A 27,236-nucleotide genomic window follows, 5' to 3' on the forward strand; every position below is an offset into this window, starting at 1 on the left:
CCATTCCATCTCTCATTTTCCTCTTCTCCCAGTGCATTCTTTTTCTCTCACCCCTTAATTATGTTTATTTGGACAACAATCCCAGCATATTCAACTCATGCCTGCTTCCTCTGTCTATGTATACTTCTTTTTAACTGTTATGATAATAAGAAAGTTTTTAGGAGGTACAAGTATCACTTTCTCTTATACGAATGTAAATAGTTTAAAATTAAGGAATATCTTCTGATTTCTCTTTCCTGTTTATGTTTTATGCTTCTCCTGAGTTTTATACTCCAAAGTCAAATTTTCTATTCAGCTCTACTCTTTTCATAAGGAATGCTAGAAAGTCCTCTATTTCATTAAATACTCACTTTTTCCCCGGAAAGGTTAAAATCAGTTTTGATGGATAGGTGATTCTTGGTTACAATCATAGCTCCTTTGCCTTCCAGAATATCACATTCAAGGCACTGATCCTTTAATAGAGAATCTTCTAAAGCTTCTGTTATGCTGATTGTGACTCCACAATATTTGTTTTCTTTTTCTTTTTGGATATTTTAAATAATTTCTCCTTGACCCTGGAGCTTTGGAATTTGACTCTCATATTATTGGGCGTTTTTACTTTGTGATCTCTTTCAGGAAGTCAGTGGTGGACACTTCCCCTTTCTAGTTAAGCTTCCTGTTCTAGAATATCAGAGCCCTTTTCTTTGGTAAGTTCTTGAAAGGTGATGTCAAGGCTCTTTTTTTTTCCTATACTTGCTTACAGGTAATCCAATTAATTTTCAGTGATCTCTCCTATATCTCTTTTCCAATGGCACTGTTATCTTTCCAATGGAATATTTCTCATTTAAAAAATTCTTTTGATTTGATTTTATTCTTTCCTGATGTCTCATAAAGTCATTAGCTTCCACTTGCCCAATTCTCAATTTTAAGGAATGAATTATTTCAGTGAGCTTTTGTACCACTTTTGCCATTTGGCCAACTCTCCTTCTTACAGAGATCCCTTCAGTAAATGTTTCAGTTTCGTTTCCCATTTGGCCAATTCTTTTTCTAAAGGACTTATTTTCATCAGCGAATTTTTTATACCCTTTTCATTTGAACAACTCTGCTTCTCAGGACATTCTTCTTTGCATTGTCTTTTGGTGCCTCTTCTACTATTTGGCCTATTCCATTTTTAAGGTGCTATTTTCTTCAGTATTTTGCGTGTTTCTGTATACCTGTCATTGAGGTTAAAGCTCTTAAATGAACAGCAATGCCTTTGCACAAAATGAGAAGCAAAGGAAAAGGTGGTTTATCAGAAAACCTACATCGTTCGAATCTTGACCCCAAACTGAACGGATTCAAAGGTTTCTGTGCTTGTGCTTTCTTGCAATCAGACACATAAATAGGGAGGACCAAGTGCAGCTTCACCCCCAAATTCTGAAATGGTAATGGAATTGCAGTACTAGAAATAATCTCACTCAGAGTGATTCATTAAAAGTTGTTATGAATGTACCCTCACATTTTGAGCAGAAAATACTGTGCATCTGTGGAGATCGCTAGGAACAAACACCATAGAGGAAGATGGGCATGGCTACAGTCCTATTGTTCAGTTTACTTTGGCATATCTTAACACAATAATCAGACTTTGGGCAATTATCTCTATCACTTCCCTTATTTTGACTCCAAAACAAATGCCAGAACAATTAAGTTCAACTCTATTTGTGAACAAGGAAAGACTGTTTATTCCTTCTGAGCCTCAAGTTCATTTCCTTGTCTGTAGCACAAAACCAGTTAGGCAACAACCCACTTGTCCTCCTTTGTAGGAAGCTTTCCTATGTCCTATTCAATGACAGAAATCTTCCTCAACTGGTCTGCCCCTTCTCTGGAATACGATTTGAGGCAAACGTCCATGAGAAATGTAGTCCTTATTTGACTTCACCCAGGGAAGGCATTGGGGATTCATGAAAACTGTTTTCCAGTCTGGAAGGACTGTCATGTTGAAGCCAGGAATTAGGTTTGTTCTACTTGGCTAAAAGGGCTGAATTAGGAGCAACGTGAAGATGTTGAGGAGAGGCATATTTAGGCTAGAGAGAAGGAAAAAACTTCCTAATTACAGCTATTCAAATAATGATTAAGTACGTTAAGGTGGTCATGAACAAGGGAGAAAAGGCAAGGTGTGATTCAGAAATAAAGAATGTATTGGAAAAGTGTTACCTGGAAAGGTAATTATTTTTTTTTCTGTCCGAGTGAAAACATTTAACCTAAAAATGCCACTGACTGGTTTGATTATCACTTCTTTGCCATTAAAAAAAAAATAAGGAAATAAACAGGACCTAGCAATAGCAACCATTTAGAGTTGGGGTATAAAAGAGGTCTCTGAGATCAAGAGACATCCATACTCAAGAAACTCTCTTACCTGGAAACCAACCTAGACTCTGAACCCACGAACACCATGGTCAGCTCCTGTTGTGGCTCCACCTGTGGTGGCCTAAGCTGTGGCTCTGGCTGCTGCCGACCCAGCTGCTGTGTGTCCAGCTGTTGTCAGCCCTGCTGCCGCCCCAGCTGCTGCATTTCCAGCTGCTGCCAGCCCTGCTGCCGCCCCAGCTGCTGTGTGTCCAGCTGCTGCCAGCCCTGCTGCCGCCCCAGCTGCTGTGTGTCCAGCTGCTGCCAGCCCTGCTGCCGCCCCACCTGCTGTCAGACCACCTGCTGCAGAACCACTTGCTGCCGCCCCAGCTGCTGTATTTCTAGTTGCTGCCAGCCCTGCTGCCGCCCAAGCTGCTGTGTGTCCAGCTGCTGCCAGCCCTGCTGCCGCCCCAGCTGCTGTGGGTCCAGCTGCTGCCAGCCCTGCTGCCGCCCCAGCTGCTGTGTGTCCAGCTGCTGCCAGCCCTGCTGCCGCCCCACCTGCTGTCAGACCACCTGCTGCAGAACCACTTGCTGCCGCCCCAGCTGCTGTATTTCTAGTTGCTGCCAGCCCTGCTGCCGCCCCAGCTGCTGTGTGTCCAGCTGCTGCCAGCCCTGCTGCCGCCCCAGCTGCTGCCAGCCTTGCTGCCGCCCCACCTGCTGCCAGACCACCTGCTGCAGAACCACCTGTTGCCGCCCAACCTGCTGTGGCTCCTCCTGCTGATCAGCTCTCACACGCCTCTGCAAATGCCCAACATCCCCACCCCATATCAACCAGGCACCAGATCTTTTCTTCCTGTCATTCAGTACAAAAAGGGCTCATTCATGGCAAGTAATAGCTAACTAATCCACATGAGACCCCTTCAGAAGTGACAACCAGAAACTCAACATCCAACGTTCAGCTCTCGGTTGCCTTATTATGCCTCTTATGTGGACAACAAGGTTTTATTTAAGTCCATCAACTCAAAGTCTTGCCTGTTCTCCCAACCCCCCAGAATTTCCTTTCTGACCTTCAGGCACCAAGTTCTGCTCTTTGGGAATTGTTCTTACCTCGTAATTGTTTGCTTGCTGTTTCTCCATTGAATACCAAGATTCCAAAGATCTTTCTCAGATTCCCTGTCCTACTAATTTGCCTCTGTCTTAGTGTCTGTCCAATTCCAAATAAATCTTCTGGCAATTCCATGAATCCAGTGTCTTGGCTAATTCTTTTCTCTTCCTGTGCTCATCAAAAAAGCCTGAGCAATTCTAACAACCACAGAATTGCACATTTCAAAGGTTCTTCAGCAGCAATTTTGTTTCAATCATACTCCAAAGGAATATTGACTTTCGTATACTTTGCATGTGGTCATTTATAGAAAGGCAATCAAGTTCATCATTTTTCTTTTCCCCTGGAGCCATTCATACAGAAATGTAATGTATCGATGCAGCCATTTTGATTCCTCTTATGCAGTGAGCTAGACACATGGTTGTGTGACTTGCAGTCTTCCTTGGATCATTTTGTCATATCATGGATAGAGTTGGTGAATGGTCATCATGGCATAAAGATCTTTGCTATGTTCAGTGAGGAAAAAGGATCATTTCAGAAAGAATTCTAATGTGGGAAGAAGAGTAAAAGATATGTTGGAATGGTTCACATATGAATATTGGGAAAGACTCTAGCTCCATATGTGATCATCATTGCATGGGGAATAGGGAAAGGGAATTCTTAGGATATTCCAATCTGGTCACCATTTCTTATTCCATCCAATTGGTGCTCTAAAAATGTCGGCAAAGGATCAATATTTCTTCAGAGCAGAGCTTAGACCTAGGGTAGAGAAGACACGTGATGCCCAAGGAACAACAAAGAGGTAGGGAGTGAGAGGATCGATGCACATTATTTTAATAGTAGTAAAGGTCACCTTTCATGCCATTTAGGTATTTGTTTGGTAATGAGTCAAATTTCTTAGGCTACCATTGAATTTAAAGGTACTAGATAGACATCTAGTACCCTTTGCATGAACTCAGAAGTGAAAGTAAAGATGGTTTATCAGAAATCCTGCATCTATAGAATCCTGACCAAAAACTGAACAGATGGGAATGTTTCTGTGCCTCATTGTTTCTTGCAGTCAGACACATAATTAGAGATGGCTAAGTACAGCTTCACCCCAGGACTCTGACAGAATAATGGCATTGCCAGCAGTAGAAATAATTTCACTTACACAGAGTGATTCATTCAAGGTTGCCATGACTGTAAACCCACATTCAGTTGTAGTCTGAAGAAACCTGATGAGCAACTTGAGAGCCTTAAGTTTCTCTATTGGTCTATGCATTTTCTGAATCTTCAGGTAGTCTTGCATTGCCGGTGGTTGTAATGAAAATGCTGCCCTATCATCACCCTTCAATGAAGATATAAATAACATGGGAATCCAAGAGAAGGTGGATTCAATCCACCCACTCCTACTGGCTGCATCCCAGATGAGTTCCTCCCATCCATAACTGTACCTACCTTTTATTCTCTCTATCACTACGCCTTAATCTACTTAAAATAGCCTTATGGTGTCTTGGGGTCTCTACCCCCATGGAGTCTAAAGGTTACTACATTAATACAACAATCTTCACATCTTCTTGACCTCATGTCTTAATGGCACTTTGGGGGGGGGTGGATTGCTACAAAGACTATATTAATGAGAATGTTTTTCTCCATCATGAGTTCTATAATGTTGAGTTAAGTGCTGTGATCCAGAGAGGTAGGTGCCTTTCCGTAGTCAATACATTCATAAGATTTCTGTCTGGAAAGTATTCTCTTAAGTGCTGAAAGACCAGAACCCCAGGTGAAGGATTTTCCACCTTCATTGCATTCATAGGGTTTCTCTCCAGTGTGTGTCCTAATGTGATGGGTAAGATCAGACTTCTGAGAAAGGCTTTCCCATATCCACAGCACTCATGGGGTTTTGTTCCTTTATGAGTTTTCTAGTGCAAAGGAAGTTAATGGCCTATTTTGTATTCTTTCCCTAGGTGGACTGATATAAGAAAATCAACATATTTCTTTGTTTACAATGTATTTTGTTAATGTATGAGTGATGGAGGGGAGAAGGGTAAAGATGCAACATCTGGTGTAAGATAGTAAGTACAGATCACAAAGTAGGTAGTACATCAGTGAATATGGCACATTGCCTTCATTAAAGAAACAAGTTTTCATATTGTTCTTCTGCACAAGCAGTATAACCTTGCAGATCAAACTAATTCAATATGCAGCTATAACATATCTTCTGTGTCGCACTTTAAGACCTCTGTATTAAATGCCATACTGTATGTGACCCTGGCAATTCAGAACTGAAAAAAAAAAAGTCTCTGCCCTTGCATATTTACATCCTGATCTAGACTGGATATCACAAAATCAGAAGGATAAGCACTGTTTAAATAAGCTATCTACCATTGATAACACCCCTAGTTATTCACCACACTTGACAGCAGAAAAACAAAAGTGGCAAGGAATTAGCATACGTCTTTCTACTGCCAAAAGACGGATAACGTTACTGTCCAAAAATTCTTTAGGAGCCAAGAGATGTAGGTACTCATTTGCAAATGATCAAATTCACAAGAATATGGCACTGTTCTTATTAGGAAAGGAAGAAAAAATAAGAGAAGCAGTATGCTCCTGCCCCATTTCTCCCCAACCCCACACCCTTGTTTTTTATAACTTTCATAACGAATGTGTCCTGGGTTTGCAATGACTTCAGAATAACCATCTAGTGGTGAATTTGGATGAAAATGAAGCTATCCTGTATATAGCTTGTTTGTATATATTTGTTTGCTTGTTGTTTTTCCAATAAATTGTGAGCTCCTTTAGGGCAGACTGTCTTTTGCCTCTTTTTGTATTTGCCTGGAATAGAGTAGACGCTTCTTCAGAGTTTATGGACTGACTGACTGGCTCCCAGTTTTCCTTAGCATGAAATACAAAGTTCTCTGTTCAGCATTTACAGAACTTCCTTCATAGGATGGCTCCACCCTACCCTAACTTAGGCACAGAAGATGTGCTGGTTGAAAAGACACATGGAGCACAATTGGGAAAGTGAATGAAGGCACTTGGTGACAGATTTTGGATCCAAATGCATCTTGAGAGTTGGGAGCCTCTACTGAAGCCATTAAAATGAAATGCGACAGAGAAAATGGAAACTTTTATGTGGCATAAATATCACTTTTCTAGCACAAAATGAGAGAAGCACCTGTCTATTAAGAGGATTAGACAGAAGGTTGTCTGAAAGAGATCTGAGCATTTTCGTTCAATATGAGTCCCCAGTGTGACCGATTAGTGAAAGAAACTAATCAAAACTACTAAGATCTGTGTCTGTATCGAGTGGCATAGGTTTCCAGACTAAGGAGGCAAGAAAACCTACCCTAAATAGACCTCTTATAGAGCAGGTCTGTGAACTGTGAGTGCCACAGAGCAAGAAGGAGGGGAACAAGCTTAGTGAAGAGTCTTTAGTCTCTGAAATAGTAGGATCAGTTGGAGGAACTGGGCAAGTGCAGCTTATGGAAAAGAATATCCAAGAAGCCACAACAAGCTAAATTTGTTCCATTTATTGGAAAGGCAGGAATGTGCAAGTTAGATTATTTTTTTCCCTCTTTGTCAATATACGATATCATCAGTGAAAAAGAAATCTATGTATCAAAGTGGTAAAGTTGTGCCAATGAAGTGTTCTCATTGATATGTTGTTTCTTCCTGAGGTACCAGTGTTAAACACTTTACTTCCTTAGTCTCTCCCCAATTCCTAGGATGGAGAAGAAGCTGCTTTTCTATCCATTGTTTTCTGCAAATCAAAATGCTCCATCACAGTACCATAAAGTTACTTTGCAATGAGACCTTTTCTTTTTTCCCCAATTAAAAGAAATCTTCACAAGTTTTTATATATTTTATAGGAAACTCTTTCTCATAATGACTATATCTTCAATGGGATGTTCATGATTTGTAATTAAATACATCACCCAAGTAATTTTCCCCAGACTTTTGTTATTTGAAACTTCTGAATGATTTTAGTCACAAAGTTATCTCTACCAGAACAGAACCCTCTTTCGTACTTAACATTTTTGATTCAATATTTTATTTTGCCCAATTTCATGTAAAATGATTTTATCATTCCTTTTTTTTTCAAATTTTGATCTCCAGATTTCCTTGCTCCCTCTCTATGACTACCCCCTTCATTGAAATTTAAAGCAACTTGATATTGTTTTATATATATATATATATATATATACACACACACATATATATACACATATATATACACACACATATATATACACACACATATATATATACACATATATATACATATATATATATACATACATATATATTCAGTCATATGAAGCATATTTTCCTCTAAGTCATGTTGTGAAAGAAAACACTGACAAAAATGCAAAATAAAGTAAAGAAAAAGTATGTTTCAATCTGCATTGTGGCTATCTGGAGGGATTGCCACATGCAGAATTATTTTTAAATCAGATCCTAAGATCTCTGGAGTCCTTGTAGAGCAGTTCTGTGTCACTCTACACTCGTTGATCAGGGAAACCCAGAGTTTCCTAGTAGGATTTAAGTTCATACTGGAGCTCCAAAAAAAAGGGGGGGAAGGGGGGCGTCCTGAACTTCAAAAGGCCATTAACAAGAGCAATTCTCTTTCTCAAGTGTATGTTACTACAGCTGTCACTCTCAACACTATTTGCAAGTCCTCAATCCAGGTACAGAGATGAGGTTAGTATGTTGCTGGCAAAATATTTTTTGACAAAAGCTGGGGCGTCCTGGACTACTGGGGGGGTGACCTGATATCATTCCAATCTTCATTCAAGCTCCCTTTCAGCCAGAAGTTATGGTATGCTAGCACTCCTCTTCACCCTGAGAATGAGGGCCAATACAGTGATGCAGATCCAAGTATGGGGTGACCCAATAGAGCTCTAGCCCCAGTGCCAGCAGATGGACCCTTGTAATCACTTTCTGACCAGTAATCTGACCCCTCTTACCTCCTGTGCCTGAGAAATCTAAAAATTGCCACTGCTGCCACTGATTCAGTTGCCCCCAAGGTCTAGTGCTGGTTTGTTGGCCTGCAGCCTGCTTTGGGCTGTGCTCTTCTCTCATCCTGGTGCAGCACAACTTTCCTGTCAACCTTCTAAATTGTCTTCGGTGGGAAAATTGTTTGTCTCCATCCTTTTGTGGGTCCTGCCATATCAGAATGTGTCTTTGGCCATTATCTAACGTTGTTTGGAGGGGTTTTGCAAAAAGCTCAGGAGAGACCCTGCTTTTTTTCTCTACCATCTTGCCAGAACTTCACCTTTAATAAATTTGCATTAATATTGTTGTGAAAATCATTTATGAATGCATCCTTCCCTCTTTCCCTACTCTATCGGCCATCTCTCATAAACAAAGTATAAAAATTAAGAGAAAAAACAGACAGAACATTAGAATTAACAGACACGCTGATTAGGTCAAGGGCGGGGGGGGGGGGGGAGGCACCCTGAACTTCAAATTCTTCCACATCTACAAAAATTTGAGGGAGATGAATTTTGTTTTCCATTCCCTCTCTTTTTCTTACCTTTCTTTCCTTTGCCACTTCTTTCTTCCCCTCCCCTTCCTCCATATTTCTTCCCTCACACTCCTTCCCATTTCCTCCCCTCCCTTCCCCTTCAATTCCCTCTCTTCTCCTTCCCTTCCCTCATCTTCCGTTCTGCTCTTTTTCCCTTTCAAATCTCTTCCTTGCTCTTCCCACAATTATACTGCCGCACTTTTCTTCCTTTTGCTTCTCATTCTCTCTTGTCTTCTCTCTTCCAGTAACAAACTTAGTTATTATAACTATGAAAGGTTAGCTGACACAATTATGCCTTTTTCATAGGTGGACCCTAGGAGAAAATAGTTCCTTTGTCTAAGGCTCAGTTCAACTAGTTTTCTCTTTCCATTTTTTCCTCTACCTCTGTAACTTTATCTTCAAAGTCCTTTTTGAGTACCTCTATGGACTGAGACCAATTCATATTTTTCTTGGAAGCTTTAGATATTGGGGCCTTGATGTTGACATCTTCCTCTGTGGGTGCCCCTTGGTCTTCCGGGTTACTGAAGAAACTTTCTATGGTCCTCACCTTTCTCTGCCTGCTCATCTTGCCTTTCTTTTACTTGACTTTTAGCTCCTTAAAGTGGGGCACTGTTTCCAGGCTGCAGTATCCCAAGCTTAAGAAGTCCCAGGTGGTATGATTTAAGGAGAATCAGGTTCCTCACTTGCCTGGCCTGTTCCCTGGTCCTTACATGACCCCAGACCAATTTGCTAATCGACCAGCTTTGTGTGTTGTGGTTGTTAGCTCCGATGAGCCTTTGCCCCTCCCCGACTTGGGCCCCTGCTACTTGAGCCTACCTCCTGGTTCTTAGCAGGAGTGTCACATCCAAGTTCTGCCTTAGCACCAGCATAGACCCCTGTAGTCTCCCCCCTGCCCAGGGCTCAGCCCACTCACCAGACTGTGAGCTTAGTTCCAGACAACACTGGTGCTTCAGCTGATTCAGAGGCTCTGGGGGTCTGCTTCTCTGGTGAGGCCTTCCTGGGACTGGATGTCTGTCAGGGTGACTCTGGGGGTTAGGCTTGACTCCTGTATCAACACAGCAGCTCCCTCCTTCTGACCTTCCAAGCCGTTCTTGGTTAGAAGATGATTTCAGCACATTCTTCTATGAGTTTTGCTGCTCTGGGCATTTTCCTATGGCATTATTTGGATGTTTTTTGGAGTGATCGTGTCATGAGTTCAGGAGCCCACTTCAATTAGTTTTAAAATGCATGGGAGGGGCTATATGACCTATGAGCTCTCTTCCATCTCTAAAATCCAATGGACATCCATATCATTAGAGACCAAGTGAAATTCATTCGATTATACATAGAAATGTTCATCGCTCTTATTCACATCCATGTCTAAATAAGCCCATGTAGCCCCAAGCAGAATGTATCGATTTCTTAGGCAAATTTCTTCTGCCACCGTCAAATGGAATTGAAAACAATCTCCTCCAAAAACTTATCATCTTTCTCCTTCACTAATTCAGCAATAACCATGCAACTAAGGTCTCCACCCAGTAGAGCACAGTCTGTCATTTTGAGCAGAAACTACTGTGGTATCTGTGATCACTAGGTAAAAACAATGTAGAGGAAGGTAGTTATGGATACAGGCCTATTGCTCTCTTTAATTTGGCATAGCTTAACATAATAATCAGACTCTTGGCAATTAGCTCTATCACTTCCCCTTATTTTGTCTCCAAAACAAATGCCAGAACGATTATGTTCAACTCTATTTGTAAACAAGGAAACGCTATTAATTTTTCTGAGTCTAATGCCCATTTCCTTGGCTGTAGGCCAAACCCACTTAGGCAACAACCACTTGTCCCCTTAGTAGGAAGTCTGCCTATTTTCTACTGAATGACAGAAATCTTCCTCAACTGGTCTGCCTCTTTCTTGCATAGAACCTAAAATGAAATCCCGTGAGAAACGTTTTCATTATTTTATTTAACTTAGAGGAGGCATTGGGAATCCATGAATACTGACTTCCAATCTGGAAGAACTGTTGAAGTCAGGAATTAGGATTGTTCTACTAGGATCCAAGGGCCAGAAGTGGGAGCAATGAGTTGTTGAAGAGAGGCATATTTAAGCCTGAAAGAAAGAAAATTTCCATAATTATAGCTGTCCAAATAATGATGAAATGCTTTAAGGTGGACATAAACAAGGGGGGGAAATGATATGGAATGATCCAGAAATAAAGCCTTAGCTGGAAAGGTAATTGTTTTTGGCCAAGTGACAACAGCCAACATAAAAATGACAAGGACTAATTTGATTATCACTTTTTATCATGAAAAAAATAAGGAAATAAACAGGACATAGCAATAGAAACCACTTGGAGTTGGGGTATAAAAGAGGTCTGTGAGGCCAAGAGACATCCATACTCAAGAAACTTTCTCACCTGGAAACCAACCCAGACTCTGAACCCACCAACACCATGGTCAGCTCCTGTTGTGGCTCCACCTGTGGTGGCCTAAGTTGTGGCTCTGGTTGTTGTGCCCCCAGCTGCTGCCAACCCTGCTGCCGCCCCACCTGCTGCCAGACTACCTGCTGCAGAACCACCTGCTGCCGCCCAAGCTGTTGTGTGTCCAGCTGCTGCCAGCCCTGCTGCCGCCCCAGCTGCTGCATTTCTAGCTGCTGCCAGCCATGCTGTCGCCCCAGCTGCTGCATTTCTAGCTGCTGCCAGCCCTGCTGTCGTCCCAGCTGCTGTGGGTCCAGCTGTTGCCAGCCTTGCTGCCGCCCCAGCTGCTGTATTTCTAGTTGCTGCCAGCCATGCTGTCGCCCCAGCTGCTGTATTTCTAGTTGCTGCCAGCCATGCTGTCGCCCCAGCTGCTGTATTTCTAGTTGCTGCCAGCCATGCTGTCGCCCCAGCTGCTGTGGGTCCAGCTGTTGCCAGCCTTGCTGCCGCCCCACCTGCTGCCAGCCTTGCTGCCGCCCCAGCTGCTGTATTTCTAGTTGCTGCCAGCCATGCTGTCGCCCCAGCTGCTGTGGGTCCAGCTGTTGCCAGCCTTGCTGCCGCCCCACCTGCTGCCAGACCACCTGCTGCAGAACCACCTGTTGCCGCCCAACCTGCTGTGGCTCCTCCTGCTGATCAGCTCTCACACGCCTCTGCAAAGGCCCAACATCCCCACCCCATCTCAACCTGGTACCAGAGCTTTTCTTCCTGTCATTCAGTACAAAAAGGTCTCACTCATGGCAAACAAAAACTAATCCATGTGAGTCCCATTGGAAATTGACAATCAGCAACTCATCCAATGTTCTTCTCTCTATTGCCTTCATCCTCTTATGTGCACAAGAAATTTATACTTAAGTCCATCAACTAAAACCTGTTCTCCAAAACCCCCAGAATCTTCCTTCCTGACCTTTATGCCCCAAGTTCTGCTCTTTGAGAAGAAGAACATCATGGGCCATGTTTTTAGCTCACACCAAGATTTGAATACTGAGATTCCAAAGCTCTTTCCTCCTCAAATTCTCTGTCCTAGTGATTTGCCTTTGTCTTGGTGTTTCTCGATTTTCAAATAAAACTTCCTGGAAATTTCATGAATCCACCGGCTTGGGTAATGCATTCTCTTTATTTCTTCATTATCATTGCTTGAGTAATTCTAAAAATCACAGAATTGCACATTTCAAAGGGTTTTCAGCAGCAATTTAGTTTAACCCATGTTCTAAAGGAATACTGACAATCATATACTTCCAAAGTGATTTTCTAGCCTCCGCATGTTTTAATGTGTACAAAGTCAATATAATTCATCATTTTCTTCCCCATCCAAGTCATTCACATACAAATGTAACCTATATATGCAGTAATTATGCTCCTTCTTATGCAGTGAGCTAGCCTTGTGATTGTGTGACTTTCAGTCTTTCTTGGATCAGTTTTGTTTGGTTTTTTGTTTGCTTGTTTTTTTAATAGTTCAGTATATTTTATTTTCCACTTACATATAAGGATAGTTTCCAACACTTGTTTTCATAGGATTTTTAGTTCCCAATTTTTCTCCCACCCTCCCTTCCCTCCCTCCTCCCCAAAACAGGAAGCAATCTAATATATGTTATATATGTGCAATCACATCAAACATATTTCTGTGTAAGTCATATTGTGAATGAAGAGTCAGAGCACAAGGGGAAAACCTCAAAAAGAAGGAAAAAACAGCCCCAAAGTAGAAACAATATGGTTCAATCTCCATTCATAAACCACAGTTCTTTTTTTCTGGATGGTGAGAACATTTTCTATCAGGAAGTTCTTTGAAATGGTTTGGATCATTGCATTGCTAAAAAGAGCCAAATCTATCACCATTGTTCATCACACAGGGTTGCTGTTACTGTGTACAGTGTTCTCCTGATTCTACTCCCCTCAGTCAACATCAGTTCCTGTAAGTCCTTCCAGGTTTCTCTGAACTCCTCCTGCTCATCATTACTTTTCACATTGATTTTTTAAAACTTTGTGTTCTAAATTTTCTTCCCCCCTTCCCTCCTCGTCCCTCCCTATGAAATCCAGTAATTCAATATGTCATACATGTATAGTTATGCAACACATCTTCTCATGAGTCAGGGTGTGAAAGAAAATAGAACAAATACCTTTAGAAAGAGGAGGTAACAAATAAAATTATACTTCAATCCATATTCAGATACTATCAGTTCCTTCTCTGTTAATGGTTTGCATTTTTCATAAGTCCTTCTGATATCTTCTTGCTTATCATTTTTTCACAGTTACTATTGCTAACTGTATTATCCTCCATATTATTCCCTCCCCTTGATATTTACTCTATTTTCTATCTTCCTTCACCCTATCCCTCCTTGAAAGTGTTTTGCTTTCTGCTGCCCCCTCCCCCAATCTGCCCTTCCTTCCTTCACCTCTCCCCCCCATCTCCTTCCCCTCCCACTTTCCCTCAGTGCAAAATACATTACTATACCCACTTGAGTATGTGTGTTATTCCCTCTTTGAATCAATTCTAATGAGAGTAAGGTTCACTCACTCCCCCACTCCTTTCCCATCTTCCTCTCCATTCCATAAGCTTTTTCTTGTTTCTCTTATGTGAGCTACTTTTCCCCAGTCCACCTCTCCCTTTCCCTTTCTTCCAGTGCATTCCTCTTACCCTTAACTTTTTTATGAAGATGTCATCATGGGTCAGCTAGGTGACACATTGGACAAAGCACCAGCCCTGGACCAAGGAGGCCCTGAGTCCATATCTGGCCCCAGACATAAGCCACCCCACCCTGCCTGGCCCATAACAAGCAAAGATAAACAAAAAATGATTTGCAGATATCATCCCTTAATATTCAATTCATACTTGTGCCCTCTGTCTAAGTTTATTCTTTTCAGCTGCCCTAATACTGAAAAAGATCTTATGAGTTAGAAGTATTATCTTCCCATGTAGGAATGTAAACAGTTTAATCTTTTAATATACCTCATGATTTCTTTTTCCTCTTTACCATTTTATGCTTCTCAAGGGTCTTGTATTTGAAAGTCAAATTTTCTATTCAGTATAGGTCTTTTCATCACAAATGTCTTAAAGTCCTCTTTTTCATTGGAGTCCCATTTTTCCACCTGAAAGATTATAACCAGTTTTGCTGGGTAGGCTGTAGTCCCAGTTTCTTTGCCCTGTGGCATATCATGTTCCATGCCCTCTGGCCCTTTAATGTAGATGCTGCCAGATCTTATTTTATCCTTATTGTAGGTCCACAGTATTTGAATTCCTTTTTTCTGTCTGCTGGAAGCTTTTTCTCCTTGGCCTGGGATCTCTGGAAGTTAGCTATGATATTCCTGGAAGTTTTCCTTTTGGGATCTCTTTCAGGAAGTGATCAGTGGATTCTTTCAATTTCTATTTTACTTTCTGCCGCTAGAATATCAGGGCAATTTTCCCTGTCAATTTCTTGGAAGATGATGTCTAGCCTCTTATTTTGGTCATGGCTTTCAGGTAGTCCAATGATTTTCACATGATCTCTACTGGATCTGTTTTCCAGGTCAGCTGTTTTTCCAAGGAGATATTTCATATTGCCATCCATGTTTTTATTCAGTTGGATTTGCTTTACTGTGCCTTGGCTTCTCATAAAGACATTAGTTTCTATTTGTTCAATCCTGCTTCTTAGACAGTTATGTTCTTCAGAGAGCTTTTGTACCTCCTTTCCCATTTGGGTTTTCAAGGTGTTGACTTTTTTCTTATGACTCTCCTGCATTGCTCTCATTTCTCTTTCCATTCTTTCCTCCATCTTTCTATATCTTTCTTTTTTCTCTCCTACTTTCTCTTTAAATTCCCTTTTCAAATGCTTCCATGACCTGAGACCAATTCATATTTTACTTGGAAGCTTTGGATGCTAGAGCTTTGACTTTGTTATTTTCTTCTTTTGATGGTGTATTCTGGTGTACTCCTTCCCCAAAGACATTGTCTATTGTCGGGTTTTTTTTTTTGTTTTCGTTTATTTTTTTGCCTTCTTATATCACAAGGAAGAAGATGTCTGATTGAAATCTGATTCTCTATGGTCAGAAGATTGGTTTACCTGTGCCCCTCCCCCACTGGGCCTCTGCCACTGGATTTGGCCCACTGCTTCAGAACCAGGGCACTTCTCCCCAACTCCAGCAGAGATTGCAGCCACTTCTCCCTGGACACCTGCAGAACCCCCTCACCTGTCCCAGAGCTGAGCCTCAGAAGAAGCTGCTGGAGCCTAGGCTCTGGAGGCACAGTCTGTTCCTGGCTGTGTCTGGACCATGGGCTGAGCTCCTCTCTCAGACTGATCAGCAGGTGATCTCATTTGTAGTCTTTGGCTTGAAAATAGTCTCCCTCTGTTCTTATGTGAGTTAAGTTGCTCTGGGGTTTTTTTATGGCATTATTTGGGAGTGAGTGGAATGGTTTATTGGGAGCTTATGGGAGTCACAGCCTCTCCACTGGCATCTTGGTTCCACTACCCCCTTTCCTTGCTTGGATCATTTTGCCATATATTTCTATCACATCATGGATAGTGTGGGTGTATGGTCATTATTGCATAAAGATCCTTGCTATGATTAATGAGGGGAAATGATCATTTCAGAAAAATAGAATTCTGATTTGGGAAGAAGATAAAAGGATATGTTATAATGGTTCACATATGAACAATGGGAAAGACTCCAGCTCTGGATGTGATTATTTTATGGAAAATTAGGAAATGAAAATACTTAGGGCATTCCAAACTGGGTATCATTTCTAATTTCCTCCAATTTTTGCCTTAAAACATTACCAAGTAATTAGTTTTTCTCCCAAGCAAAGCTTATCAGAGTAGAAAAGAGAAGTGATCTCAAAGGGCACAACACATAGGCAGGGAGTGAGATAATTAATGCACATTATTTTAATAGTAAAAAAGTGCACTTTCCATGCCATCTACATATTTGTTTGGTAATAAGTCAAATTTTATATGCTACCATTGAAGCTAACAGTCTGAGATGGACAGCCACCCCTTTGCATGAACAGAAAAGTGAAGAGGGGCAGCTTGTTGGCACAATGGATAGAGCACCAGCCCTGGATTCGGGAGGACCTGAGTTCAAATCCAGACTCAGACACTTGACACTGACTAGCTGTGTGACCGTGGGCAAATCACTGAACCCCAATTGCCTCATCAAAAAAAAAAAGTGAAGAAAAAGTAATCTTGCATATATTGAATCTTGACCAAAAATTGAACTGATACAAATTTCTCTGTGCCTTGCTCTTTCTTGCACTCAGACACATAACTAGGGAGGACCAATACAGCTTCACTCCAGAACTATGAAATTGTAATGGTATTACCAGCACTAGACATAATCTCTTTTTTACAGAGTGAACCATTCAAGGCTGCCATGACTTTGAACTCACACTTAGCTGTACTCTGAAGAGACCTAATGAACTCTTTAAGGGCCTTATGTTTCTCTATTGGTCTATTGACTTTTCTGAGTCCTTAAGGACTTATATATTGTCAGTGCTGGTAGTGAAAAATCTGCCCCATAAACATCCCTCAAAGTATAATTTAATAATGGGAATCCACCAGAAGGTAGCTCTACTACCCTCACTCCTAGTGGCTACATCCCAGATGAGTTTCTTCCAAATCTACCTCTTCATGGTTCTTATTACCTCTGCCACTACACCTTAATCTCTTTAGAAATAGTCTCATGCTGTATTGGGAGCTCTACCTACAAAGGTTCTAAAGGTTTCTACATTTCTGCAACAGTGTCCACATGGTCTTGTCCCAATGTTTTGGTAGCTTATTTTGCATTTCTTACCCTAGATGGACTGATGCACAAACATGTCAGTATGTCTGTTTACTCATTATTTTGTCAATGTATGAGTGATGAAGTGGGGAAAGGTAAAGAAGCAATGTTCGGTTTAAGAGAGTGATTACAGATCACAGAGTATTTAGTAAATCAGTATATATGGCAAAGTGCCTTCATTAAAGAAACAAGTTTTCATATCGTTCATCTGCAGAAGCAGTATGTCTTTCCACATCAAATTAATTCAATAAGTAACTATAATATACCTTCTGTCTTACACTTTAATACCACTACATTAAATACCACACTCTGTGTGACACTGACAATTCAGGGCAGATAAAAAGTCTTTGCCCTTGCATTTTTACATTCTGATATAGATTGGATATCAGATAATCAGAAGGATAAGCATCATTTAAAAAGTCTATCAACCATTGATGACAACCCAGATAATTCATCAGCATTGATGGTATAAAAATACAAGTGGCTATGAATCAGCATACTTATTTATACTTTCAAAAGATGAACAATCTTACTGTCCAAAAATTCTTCAGGCTTCAAGAGTCATAGGAGATCATGTGGAAACAATCATATTCATAAGACTATAACCCACTTTCTGTTATGAAAAAAGTAAGAGAAGCAATATGCCCCCCTTTTTTTCTTTTTCATAACAGAATGTGTCCTGACTTTATAATGACTTTAAAATAACCTTCCAATGATGAATTTGGACTAAAACGAAGGAAAACTAGGGAAGCATTCAGCTTGTCTCAATAATGGCAGAATTGCATTGCAGATATAGAAATTAAAGCCAAAAAAGAAAGTGAGGTACCCATATTCCAACAGCCAATAAGTGCCATGGTCTTCCTAACCTCTAACACACATCTTTGTCATTAAAGAAGCATCCCCTCAATCTATACAACAAAGAAACAACAAAATATTTGAGTCTCAGATTTAAGACTATTGTATGTTACGAATTGCGGTGTTTTTACTGTACACACAAAATTTTCTGCTCTTACAGAAACATAATAGCTTAATTATGGAAAATAAAGGCTTTTAATGTTTTCCTACCATCATTACTCAGTATGTAAGTATCAAATTAGTATATCTTTGGATTGTATTGTATTAGAATGTTTGATTTTAAAAATTGCTATTAACTCCTTTTATAGAAATATGAGTGTTTAATTGCAGCAAGTAAAGACTAATGACCTTTGATAATATTTCTTTACCATGACCTCTGTATGTGTATAAAAGTGTGAACATCAATTTTTTTTTTGGTTTTTTTTTTTAGTGAGGCAATTGGGGTTAAGTGACTTGCCCAGGGTCACACAGCTAGTAAGTGTTAAGCGTCTGAGGCCGGATTTGAACTCAGGTACTCCTGACTCCAGGGCCGGTGCTCTATCCACTGCGCCACCCAGCTGCCCCTGTGAACATCAATTTTAAAAATTATACACATGTGAGAAAATAATTATCAATAATCAGTTTCTTGGGGGGACCTAGAGATCAGTTTCAGTCCTTTCTCCCCACTCTCCCCTCCCATTCCAGAAAGTCCAATTCTTGAGGAAATTCAGTAAATCTTGTCTGGGACAAACCCAAGGGAACAAAAGAAGTGGAGATTGATTCTTTTGTTTAGCTCAGTGAACTGATGGGATCAAACCACAGGTGGATACTGGACTTTGCCTTTGCCCTTCAGAGAGGATCTTTTTGCATACTTGTCCCTTATGTCATCTGTAGAGTTCATTTTAATTTAGACCACCCTGAATTCATGTCAACCAATGGAATTGAATGATGCTAACCAATTACCTTTGATCATTGTATAATGATCCACCTATTTCTCTTCATTGATTTATTTATTTAGTAAGTAGATCTTACAGATAATGTATACAACATGGAAAAGGAAACAGTGAAGAAATGTCTCATCTCATAGATGTTTCATTCTTCAGACCTCATCTTGATGAAGCTCTCTATTCCAGGTGTGATCTCAGGTGGGATTGCAGAGCAGTCCTTCCCAGCTTCTTTGTATCTCTTCCTCAGCTGAAAATCGACAAAACTGATCTTAACACATCTTTAAATTACTTTGTCAATAACCAGATCAGAGAATGAAAGTTAGCTCAAAACCTTATGTCTAATGAAATTTGGAAGATTTTAACTTAGTGATTTTTATAATTATAGGTTATCCAAGAGTTACATATGAAACTCAGATGCAAAGAAAAAAAATAAACCCAATTGTTTTTACAGTTGGCATTATTCAATTCCCCATCTGGAGGATGAGAGTCTACTAAGGAATTTCAGAGTTCTATTTATAGGATGTAGTTCAATACAGAAATAAAATAATACAAAAGTTGTCAGATTAAATCAACTGCAGTTGTAATAAATGGTTCAGGGATGATATAAAAACATATTAAGTAATTAGTTTTACAACAGTACATAGCAAGTAAGTGATAGAAACATTTTCAACTTCTAGCCAAGTCAAAATGAATAACCCCTAACAAAAGTGGATTGCTCTTTAAGGATAGATAGATAGCAAGCTATGCTGATATTCCCTTCTTTAACCCAGAACTGAGATAATTGTGATATTAACTAAGAAGCGGATTCATATTCTGGTTTCACCAATCTTTGCATCATTTGCCTAATCATCCTCATGCCATTATAAGAAATTATAGGAGCTAACATAGTTAGTACCAGATGTAAAGGCTAAATCCAATATTGTGTCCATCATATGACACCTCACATGATTATAAAGAGTTATCACAAAATAATAGGGAAATAATTATGTAGCAAGGAAAGATTCCTAACTTCTATCTCCTGCTGCTAGGCTGTGTTGGTGAGAGGTAGAAATGCTGATGATTTATGTGGATTTATTTTATATCCTGAAACTTTGATAAAGTTGTCAATTGTTTCAAGTAATTTTTTAGTTGATTCTCTAAGATTCTGTAAGTATACCATCATATCATCTGCAAAAAGTGATAGTTTTGTTTCCTCAGTACCTATTCTAATTCCTTTAATTTCTTGTTCTTCTCATTGCTAAAGCTGACATTTCTAGTAAAATATTAACTAATGAAGGTGATAATGGACACCTCTATTTCACCCCTGATCTTACTGGGAATGCCTCTAACTTATCCCCATTACATATAATGTTTGCTGCTGCTTTTAGGTAGATACTGTTAATTAATTTAAGGAAAGCTCCATTTATTCCTGTGCTCTCTAGTGTTTTTATTAGGAATTGGTGCTGTATTTTGTCAAAAGCTTTCTCTGCATCTTTTGAGATAATCATGTGATTTTGGTTAGTTTTGTTATTGATGTGGTTGATTATGTTGATAGTTTTTCAAATGTTGAACCAGCCATGCATTCCTAGTATAAATCGCACATGGTCATAGTGCATGATCCTGGTGATGAATTGCTGTAATCTCCTTGCTAATATTTTATTTAAGATTTTTCCATCAATATTTATTAGGCAATTGGTCTATAATTTTCTTTATCCATTTTGGCTCTACCTGGTTTAGGTATCAACACCATATTTGTGTCATAAAAGGAATTTGGTAGAACTCATCGAACTTTTTTTCAAAATAATTTGTATAATATTGGAATTAATTTTTCTTTAAATGTTTGGTAGAATTCACTTGTAAACCATGGAGATTTTTTCTTAGGGAATTCATTGATGACTTGTTCAATTAAAAAAAATTTTTTTTCTAAAATGGGCTTATTTAAGAATTATATTTCCTCTTCTGCTAATGTGGGCGATTTATATGCTTGTAAATATTCATCCATTTCATTTAGATTGTTATAATTATTGGCATATAGTTGAGAAAAATAGGTCCTAGTTATTGCTTTAATTTCTACTTCATTGGTGATAAATTCACCCCATTCATGCTGGTAATTTGGTTCTTGTCTTCCTTTTTAAAATCAAATTAACTAAAGGTTTATCTATTTTACTAATTTTTTCATAAAACTGTCTCTTGATTTTATTTCTTAATTCTATAGTTTTCTTACTTTATTTTTTTACTTTTTTTGTGGGGGAATGGGGGTTAAGTGACTTGCCCAGGGTCAAACAGCTAGTAAGTGTCAAGTGTCTGAGGCCAGATTTGAACTCAGGTATTCCTGAATCCAGGGCACATGGTTTATCCACCGCGCCACCTAGCTGCCGCTATAGTTTTCTTACTTTCAATTTTATTAATCTCTCCTTTGATTTCCAGGATTTCTAATGTAGTATTTAATTGGGCATTTATAATTTGTTCTCTTTCTAGTTTTTTTAGTTGCATGCCCAATTCATTGATCTCCTCTTTCTCTATTTTATACATGTAAGCATTTAGAGATATAAAATTTCCCCTAAGAACTGCATTGGTTGCATCCCATGAGTTTTGATATGTTGTCTCATTGTTTTCATTCACTTGGATGAAGTTATTCATTGTTTCTATGATTTGTTGTTTGACCCACTCAGTCTTTATGATGAGATTATTTAGTTTCCAATTCATTTTTTATCTATCTTTCCATGCTTCTTTATTATGTGTAATTTATACTGCATGAAAATGCATCTGAAAAGGATGCATTTACTATTTCTCTCTTTCTACATTTGACTATGAGGTTTTTATGCCCTAATACATGGTCATTTTTTGTGTATGTGCCATGTACCACTGAGAAAAATTCATATTCCTTTCTATCCTCATTCAGTTTTCTCCAGAGGTCTATCATATCTAACTTTTCTAAAATTATAATCACCTCTTTAACTTCTTTCTTATTTATTTTGTGGTTATATTTATCTAGCTCTGAGAGGGGAAGGTTCAGATGTCCCACTAGAATGGTTTTTCTTTCTATTTCCTCTTGTACCTCACTTAACTTCTCTAAGAATTTGGATGCTATACCACTTGGTGCAAATATGTTTGGTACTGATATTACTTAATTATCTATGATACCTTTTAGCAAGATAGTTTCCTTCCTTATTTCTTTTAATTAGATCTATTTTTGCTTTTTCTTTGTCCTGGATAAGGATTAATACCTCTGCTTTTTTACTTCAGCTGAAACATAATATATTCTGCTCCAATCTTTTACCTTTACTCCGTGTGTATCTCTCTCCTTCAAATGTGTTTCTTGTAAACAACATACGGCAGGATTCTGGTTTTTAATCCACTCTGCTATTCACTTCTGTTTTATGGGAGAGTTCATCCAATTCAAATGCACAGTTATGATTACTATTTCTCTCCATCCTATTTCCCCCTTTGTTTGTACTTTCTTTTCTTTCACCCTATTCTTCCTCACCAGAATTTTATTTCTGAACACTGCCCCCCCTCAATCCATCCACCCTTTTGTTGGGCCCCCTGTCTTTTCTTCCCATTTTCTTCCCCTGCTTCTACCCTCCCTTCTATCAGTGCCCCGCCCCCTTTCCCCTTACCCTTTTACTTCTGTAACAAGTAAGCTAAATTTCTTTATCCAAATGAGTGCATAAATTATTTCCTCTCTGAACCAAATCTGGTGAGAATAAGGTTGAAACAACATTCATTCCTCCTTTCTTTCCCTATATTGCAATAGGTTTTTTTAAAAAATAAAAGTATTTTATTATTTTCCAGTTACATGTAGAAATAGTTTTCAACATTGCAATCGGTTTATTTTTTGTTCCTCTTTATATTATGTAGTTAACCCCATTCCACCTCCTCTTTCCTCTTCTCCCCATATCCTTCCTTTTCAAACTTTAATTTTCTTTCTATCATCACATAAAAGTCAATGTATACCTATACCCTCTATGTATACTCCTTCTATCTGCCCAAATATAGATACAGTTCTCAAGAGTTGTAAGTTTTATCTACCCCTGTAGGGATGTAAACAGTTTAACCTTATTAAATAACTTTTTTTTCCTGTTTGGCTTTTTATATTTCTCTTGAACTTTATATCTGAAGATAAGATTTTCTGTTCAGTTCTGCTCTTTTCATTAGGAAACCTTGAAAGTCCCCTATTTCATTGAATATCCATCTTTTCCCCTGAAAGATAATGCTCAATTTTGCTGGGTAGTTGATTCTTGGTAGCAATCTAAGTGCCATTGCCTTTCCAGAATATCATATTCCAAGCCTTCCAATCCTTTAATGTTGAAGCTGCCAGGTCCTGTGTAATCCTCAATGTGAATCCATGATATTTGAATTGTTTCTTTCTGGATGCTTGCATTATTTTCTCTTTCACCTGATATTTCTGGAATTTGGATACAATACACCTTGGAATTTTCCTTTTGGGTTCTTATAGAGGTGATTGGTGGATTCTTCTTCTTTTTTTTTTTTTTTGTGGTGCAATGTAGGTTAAGTGCCTTGCGCAGGGTCACACAGCTAGTAAGTGTCAGGTGTCTGAGACCTGTTTTGAACTCGGGTCCTCCTGAATCCAGGGCCAGTGCTTTATCCACTATACCACCTAGATGGATTCTTTCAATGACCATTTTATCATCTTATTCAACAACATTAGGGTAGTTCTCCTTGATAATTTCCCGGAATAATTTGTCTAGACTTTTTTTTTTTTGATCATGGCTTTCAGGTAGTCCAATAATTCTTAAATTATTTCTCTTGGATCTAATACCCAAGGTCAGTTGTCATTTTGATGAGATATTTCATATTTTCTTATATTTTTTTCATTCTTTTGATTCTGTTTTACTGATTCTTAATGTCTCACACAGTCATTAGTTTCCATCTGCCCAATTTTAATTTAAAATACATTATTTTCTTTGCTAAGCTTTTACACCTCCTTTCCATTTGGTCAAATTATTTTCCCCATTTGGCTAATTGCATTATTTATTTATTTATCTGTTCATTTATTTATTTATTCATTGTTTGTTTGTTTTTGCAGGCCAAGGGGCTAAGTGACTTGCCCAGGGTCACACGACTAGTAAGTGTCAAGTGTCTAAGACTCAATTTGAACTCAAGTCTTCCTGAATCTAGGGAGAGTGATTTATTCACTGTTCCACCTAGCTGCACCCCCCCCCCATTGTATTTAAGGAATTGTTTTGTTCAGTCCATTTCTGTGCTTCCTTTTCCAAGCTGTAGACTCTTTTTTCATAATTAATCTTGCATAACTCTCATTTCTTTTCCCATTTTTCTTCTACCTCTCTCATTTTAAAATCCTTTTTGAGCTCTTCCAAGGCTTTTTGGTCTCAAGACCAATTCATCTTCCCCCTTGAAGCTTCACATGTAGGCATTTTGACAACATTATCCTCATCCGAATTTGTGTTTTGGCATTACCTGTAGCCATAGAAGCTGTCAAAGTCATTCTTTTTTGGGGGCGGGGCAAGGAGGGTTAAGTGACTTGCCCAGGGTCAAACAGCTAGTATGTGTCAAGTGTCTGAGGCTGAATTTGAACTCAGGTCCTCCTGAATCCAGGGCCAGTGCTCTATCCACTGTGCCACCTAGCTGCCCCTGTGGGTGGTTCTTTTAAAGACATTTTAAAATTATTTATTTATTTAGCTATTTATTCAACTATTCATTCATTTATCTATTTATTAGTGGGGCAATGAAGGTTAAGTGACTTGCCCAGGGTCAAACAGCTAGTATGTGTCAAGTGTCTGAGGCTGGATTTGAACTCTGGTCCTCCTGAATCCAGGGCCAGTGCTTCATCCACTGTACCACCTAGCTTCCCCCACTGTGGGTGGTTCTTTAGTTGGCAGTTTGCCCTCTCAGCCAGGGTTGGCTGTTTGTACAATTGGACTACTGCACCATCAGTCTTCTGATCCAGGACCAAGTGGATTTAGCTTTTGATCTTAGCTGTGGCCAAGAGCCTACTGCTGACTTGCCCAGGCCTCTTCTGTGTTGTGCTGAGCTGTGTTGTGCTCAGGTTCATGCAAGTGAGATCAACCTTTCCTAAAGTCTTCTAAATGTTCTCAGGTTGAAAGATTGTGTCGCTGTCTCTTTGTAGTTTCAGTAGCTCCAGAATCCATTTAGAGGCTTGATTCAATGGTGTTTTTGAGGCAATGGGGAGAGCTCAGGCAACTTTCTGGCTTCTCTCCACCATCTTGGGTCCACCCGCTCCTGTTTCCCCTCCCCACCACCACACTATATCAAATTTTTTGTAAGGCAATTGAGGTTAAGTGACTTTCCCAGGGTCAAACAGCTAGTAAGTGTTAAGTGTCCGAGGCTGGATTTGAACTCAGGTCCTCCTGACTCCAGGGCTGGTGCTCTATCCACTGTGCTAACTGTCCCTATATCAATATTTTTTGAGGAGCAATGAGGGCTATGTGACATGCACAGGGTCACACAGCTAGTAAGTGTCAAGTGCCTGAGGCCAGATTTGAACTTAGGTCCTCCTAAATCCAGGGCCAGTGCTTTATCCACTGCACCACCTAGCTCCCCCAGTGTATCAATTTCTTAGGCAAATTTCTTCTGTCACCTTCAAATGGAATTGAGAACAATCCCCTCCAAAGGCTGATGATCTCTCAACTTTACCAATCCAGCCATAGCCATGCATCTAAGATACTCAATCAGTAGAGAACAGCCCATCATTTTGAACAGAACCTACTGTAATATCCATAGAGATCACTAGGAACAAACACCATAGAGGAAGATAGTTATGACCACAGTCCTATTACTCACTTTTTGTTGGCATATCTTAACACAATAATTAGACTTTGGGAAATTATCTCTATCATTTCCCTTATTTTGACTCCAAAACAAATGCCAGAATAATTATGCTCAACTCTATTTGTAAACAAGGAAAGACTATTCCTTCCTTCTGAACCTCAGGTCCATTTCCTTGGCTGTAGGTCAAAACCACTTAGGCAACAACCACTTGTACGCTTAGTAGGAAGTTTGCCTACTCCCTATTCAATGACATAAATCTTCCTCGAATGTTGTGGCTCTTTTCTGGCACAGAAGCTAAAACAATACTCCATGAAAAATGTATTCCTTATTTTATTTAAGCCAAGGAAGGCATTGGGAATCCATTAAAACTGTCTCCCAGTCTGGAAGGACTGTCATGTTGAAATCAGGAATTCGATTTGTTCTCATTGGCTCCAGAGGCTAGAACTAGGAGCCATGTGAAGATGCTGAAGAGAAGGATGATTAGGTTTGAGAGGATGAAAAACTTCCTAGTTACAGCTGTCCAATCAAGGATGAAATGTTTTAAGGGAGCATAAACAAGAGAGAAAAGACAAGGTATGATTCAGAAATAAGGAATACATTGGAAAAGTCTTAACTGAAAAAGTAATTTTATTTTTCTGTCCAAGCAAAAACTGTTAAGCTTAAAAATGCCACTGACTAATTTGATTATCACTTTTTACCATGAAAAAATAAGGAAATGATCAGGACTTAGCAATAGCAGCCACTTCGAAGTGGAGTATAAAAGAGGTCTGTGAGGCCAAGAGACATCCATACTCAAGTAACTTTCTCACCTGGAAACCAATCCAGACTCTGAACCCACCAAAACCATGGTCAGCTCCTGTTGTGGCTCCACCTGTGGTGGCCTAAGCTGTGGCTCTGGCTGCTGCCGACCCAGCTGCTGTGTGTCCAGCTGTTGTCAGCCCTGCTGCCGCCCCAGTTGCTGTGTGTCCAGCTGCTGCCAGCCCTGCTGCCTCCCCAGCTGCTGCATTTCCAGCTGCTGCCGGCCATGCTGCTGCCCAAATTGCTGTGGCTCCAGCTGCTGCCAGCCCTGCTGCCGCCCCAGCTGCTGTGTGTCCAGCTGCTGCCAGCCCTGCTGCCGCCCCAGCTGCTGTATTTCTAGTTGCTGCCAGCCCTGCTGCCGCCCCAGCTGCTGTGTGTCCAGCTGCTGCCAGCCCTGCTGCCGCCCCAGCTGCTGTGTGTCCAGCTGCTGCCAGCCCTGCTGCCGCCCCAGCTGCTGTATTTCTAGTTGCTGTCAGCCATGCTGCCGCCCAAATTGCTGTGGCTCCAGCTGCTGCCAGCCTTGCTGCAGGACCACCTGTTGCCGCCCAACTTGCTGTGGATCCTCCTGCTGATCAGCTCTCATACACGTCTGCAAATGCCCAACATCCCCACCCCATATCAATCTGGCACCAGATCTTTTCTTCCTGTCATTCAGTACAAAAAGAACTTGTTCATGGCAACCAATAATTAACTAATTCAAGTGAGACCCCTTCAGAAGTGACAACCAGCAACTGAACATTTAACATTCATCTTTGGGTTGCCTTCATTCCCTTATGTGGACAACAAATT

General features: G+C 40.0%; 2 protein-coding genes across 2 annotated transcripts; both read left to right on the plus strand.

Moving 5' to 3' along the window:
• The first annotated feature begins 2,410 nt into the window (after positions 1-2,410).
• LOC122754805 (keratin-associated protein 9-1-like) lies at positions 2,411-12,432 on the plus strand. The gene is made up of 2 exons (XM_044003258.1): positions 2,411-3,065; positions 11,327-12,432. Exons 1-2 carry the CDS (start codon positions 2,411-2,413, stop codon positions 11,998-12,000), a joined length of 1,329 nt encoding a protein of 442 aa, XP_043859193.1. The 3' UTR covers positions 12,001-12,432.
• Positions 12,433-26,494: 14,062 nt separating this feature from the next.
• LOC122756180 (keratin-associated protein 4-7-like) lies at positions 26,495-27,019 on the plus strand. The gene has a single exon (XM_044005344.1). It carries the CDS (start codon positions 26,495-26,497, stop codon positions 27,017-27,019), a length of 525 nt encoding a protein of 174 aa, XP_043861279.1.
• Positions 27,020-27,236: the final 217 nt, after the last annotated feature.

This window comes from Dromiciops gliroides, chromosome 4, assembly GCF_019393635.1.
Source record: "Dromiciops gliroides isolate mDroGli1 chromosome 4, mDroGli1.pri, whole genome shotgun sequence".
NCBI lineage: Eukaryota > Metazoa > Chordata > Mammalia > Microbiotheria > Microbiotheriidae > Dromiciops > Dromiciops gliroides.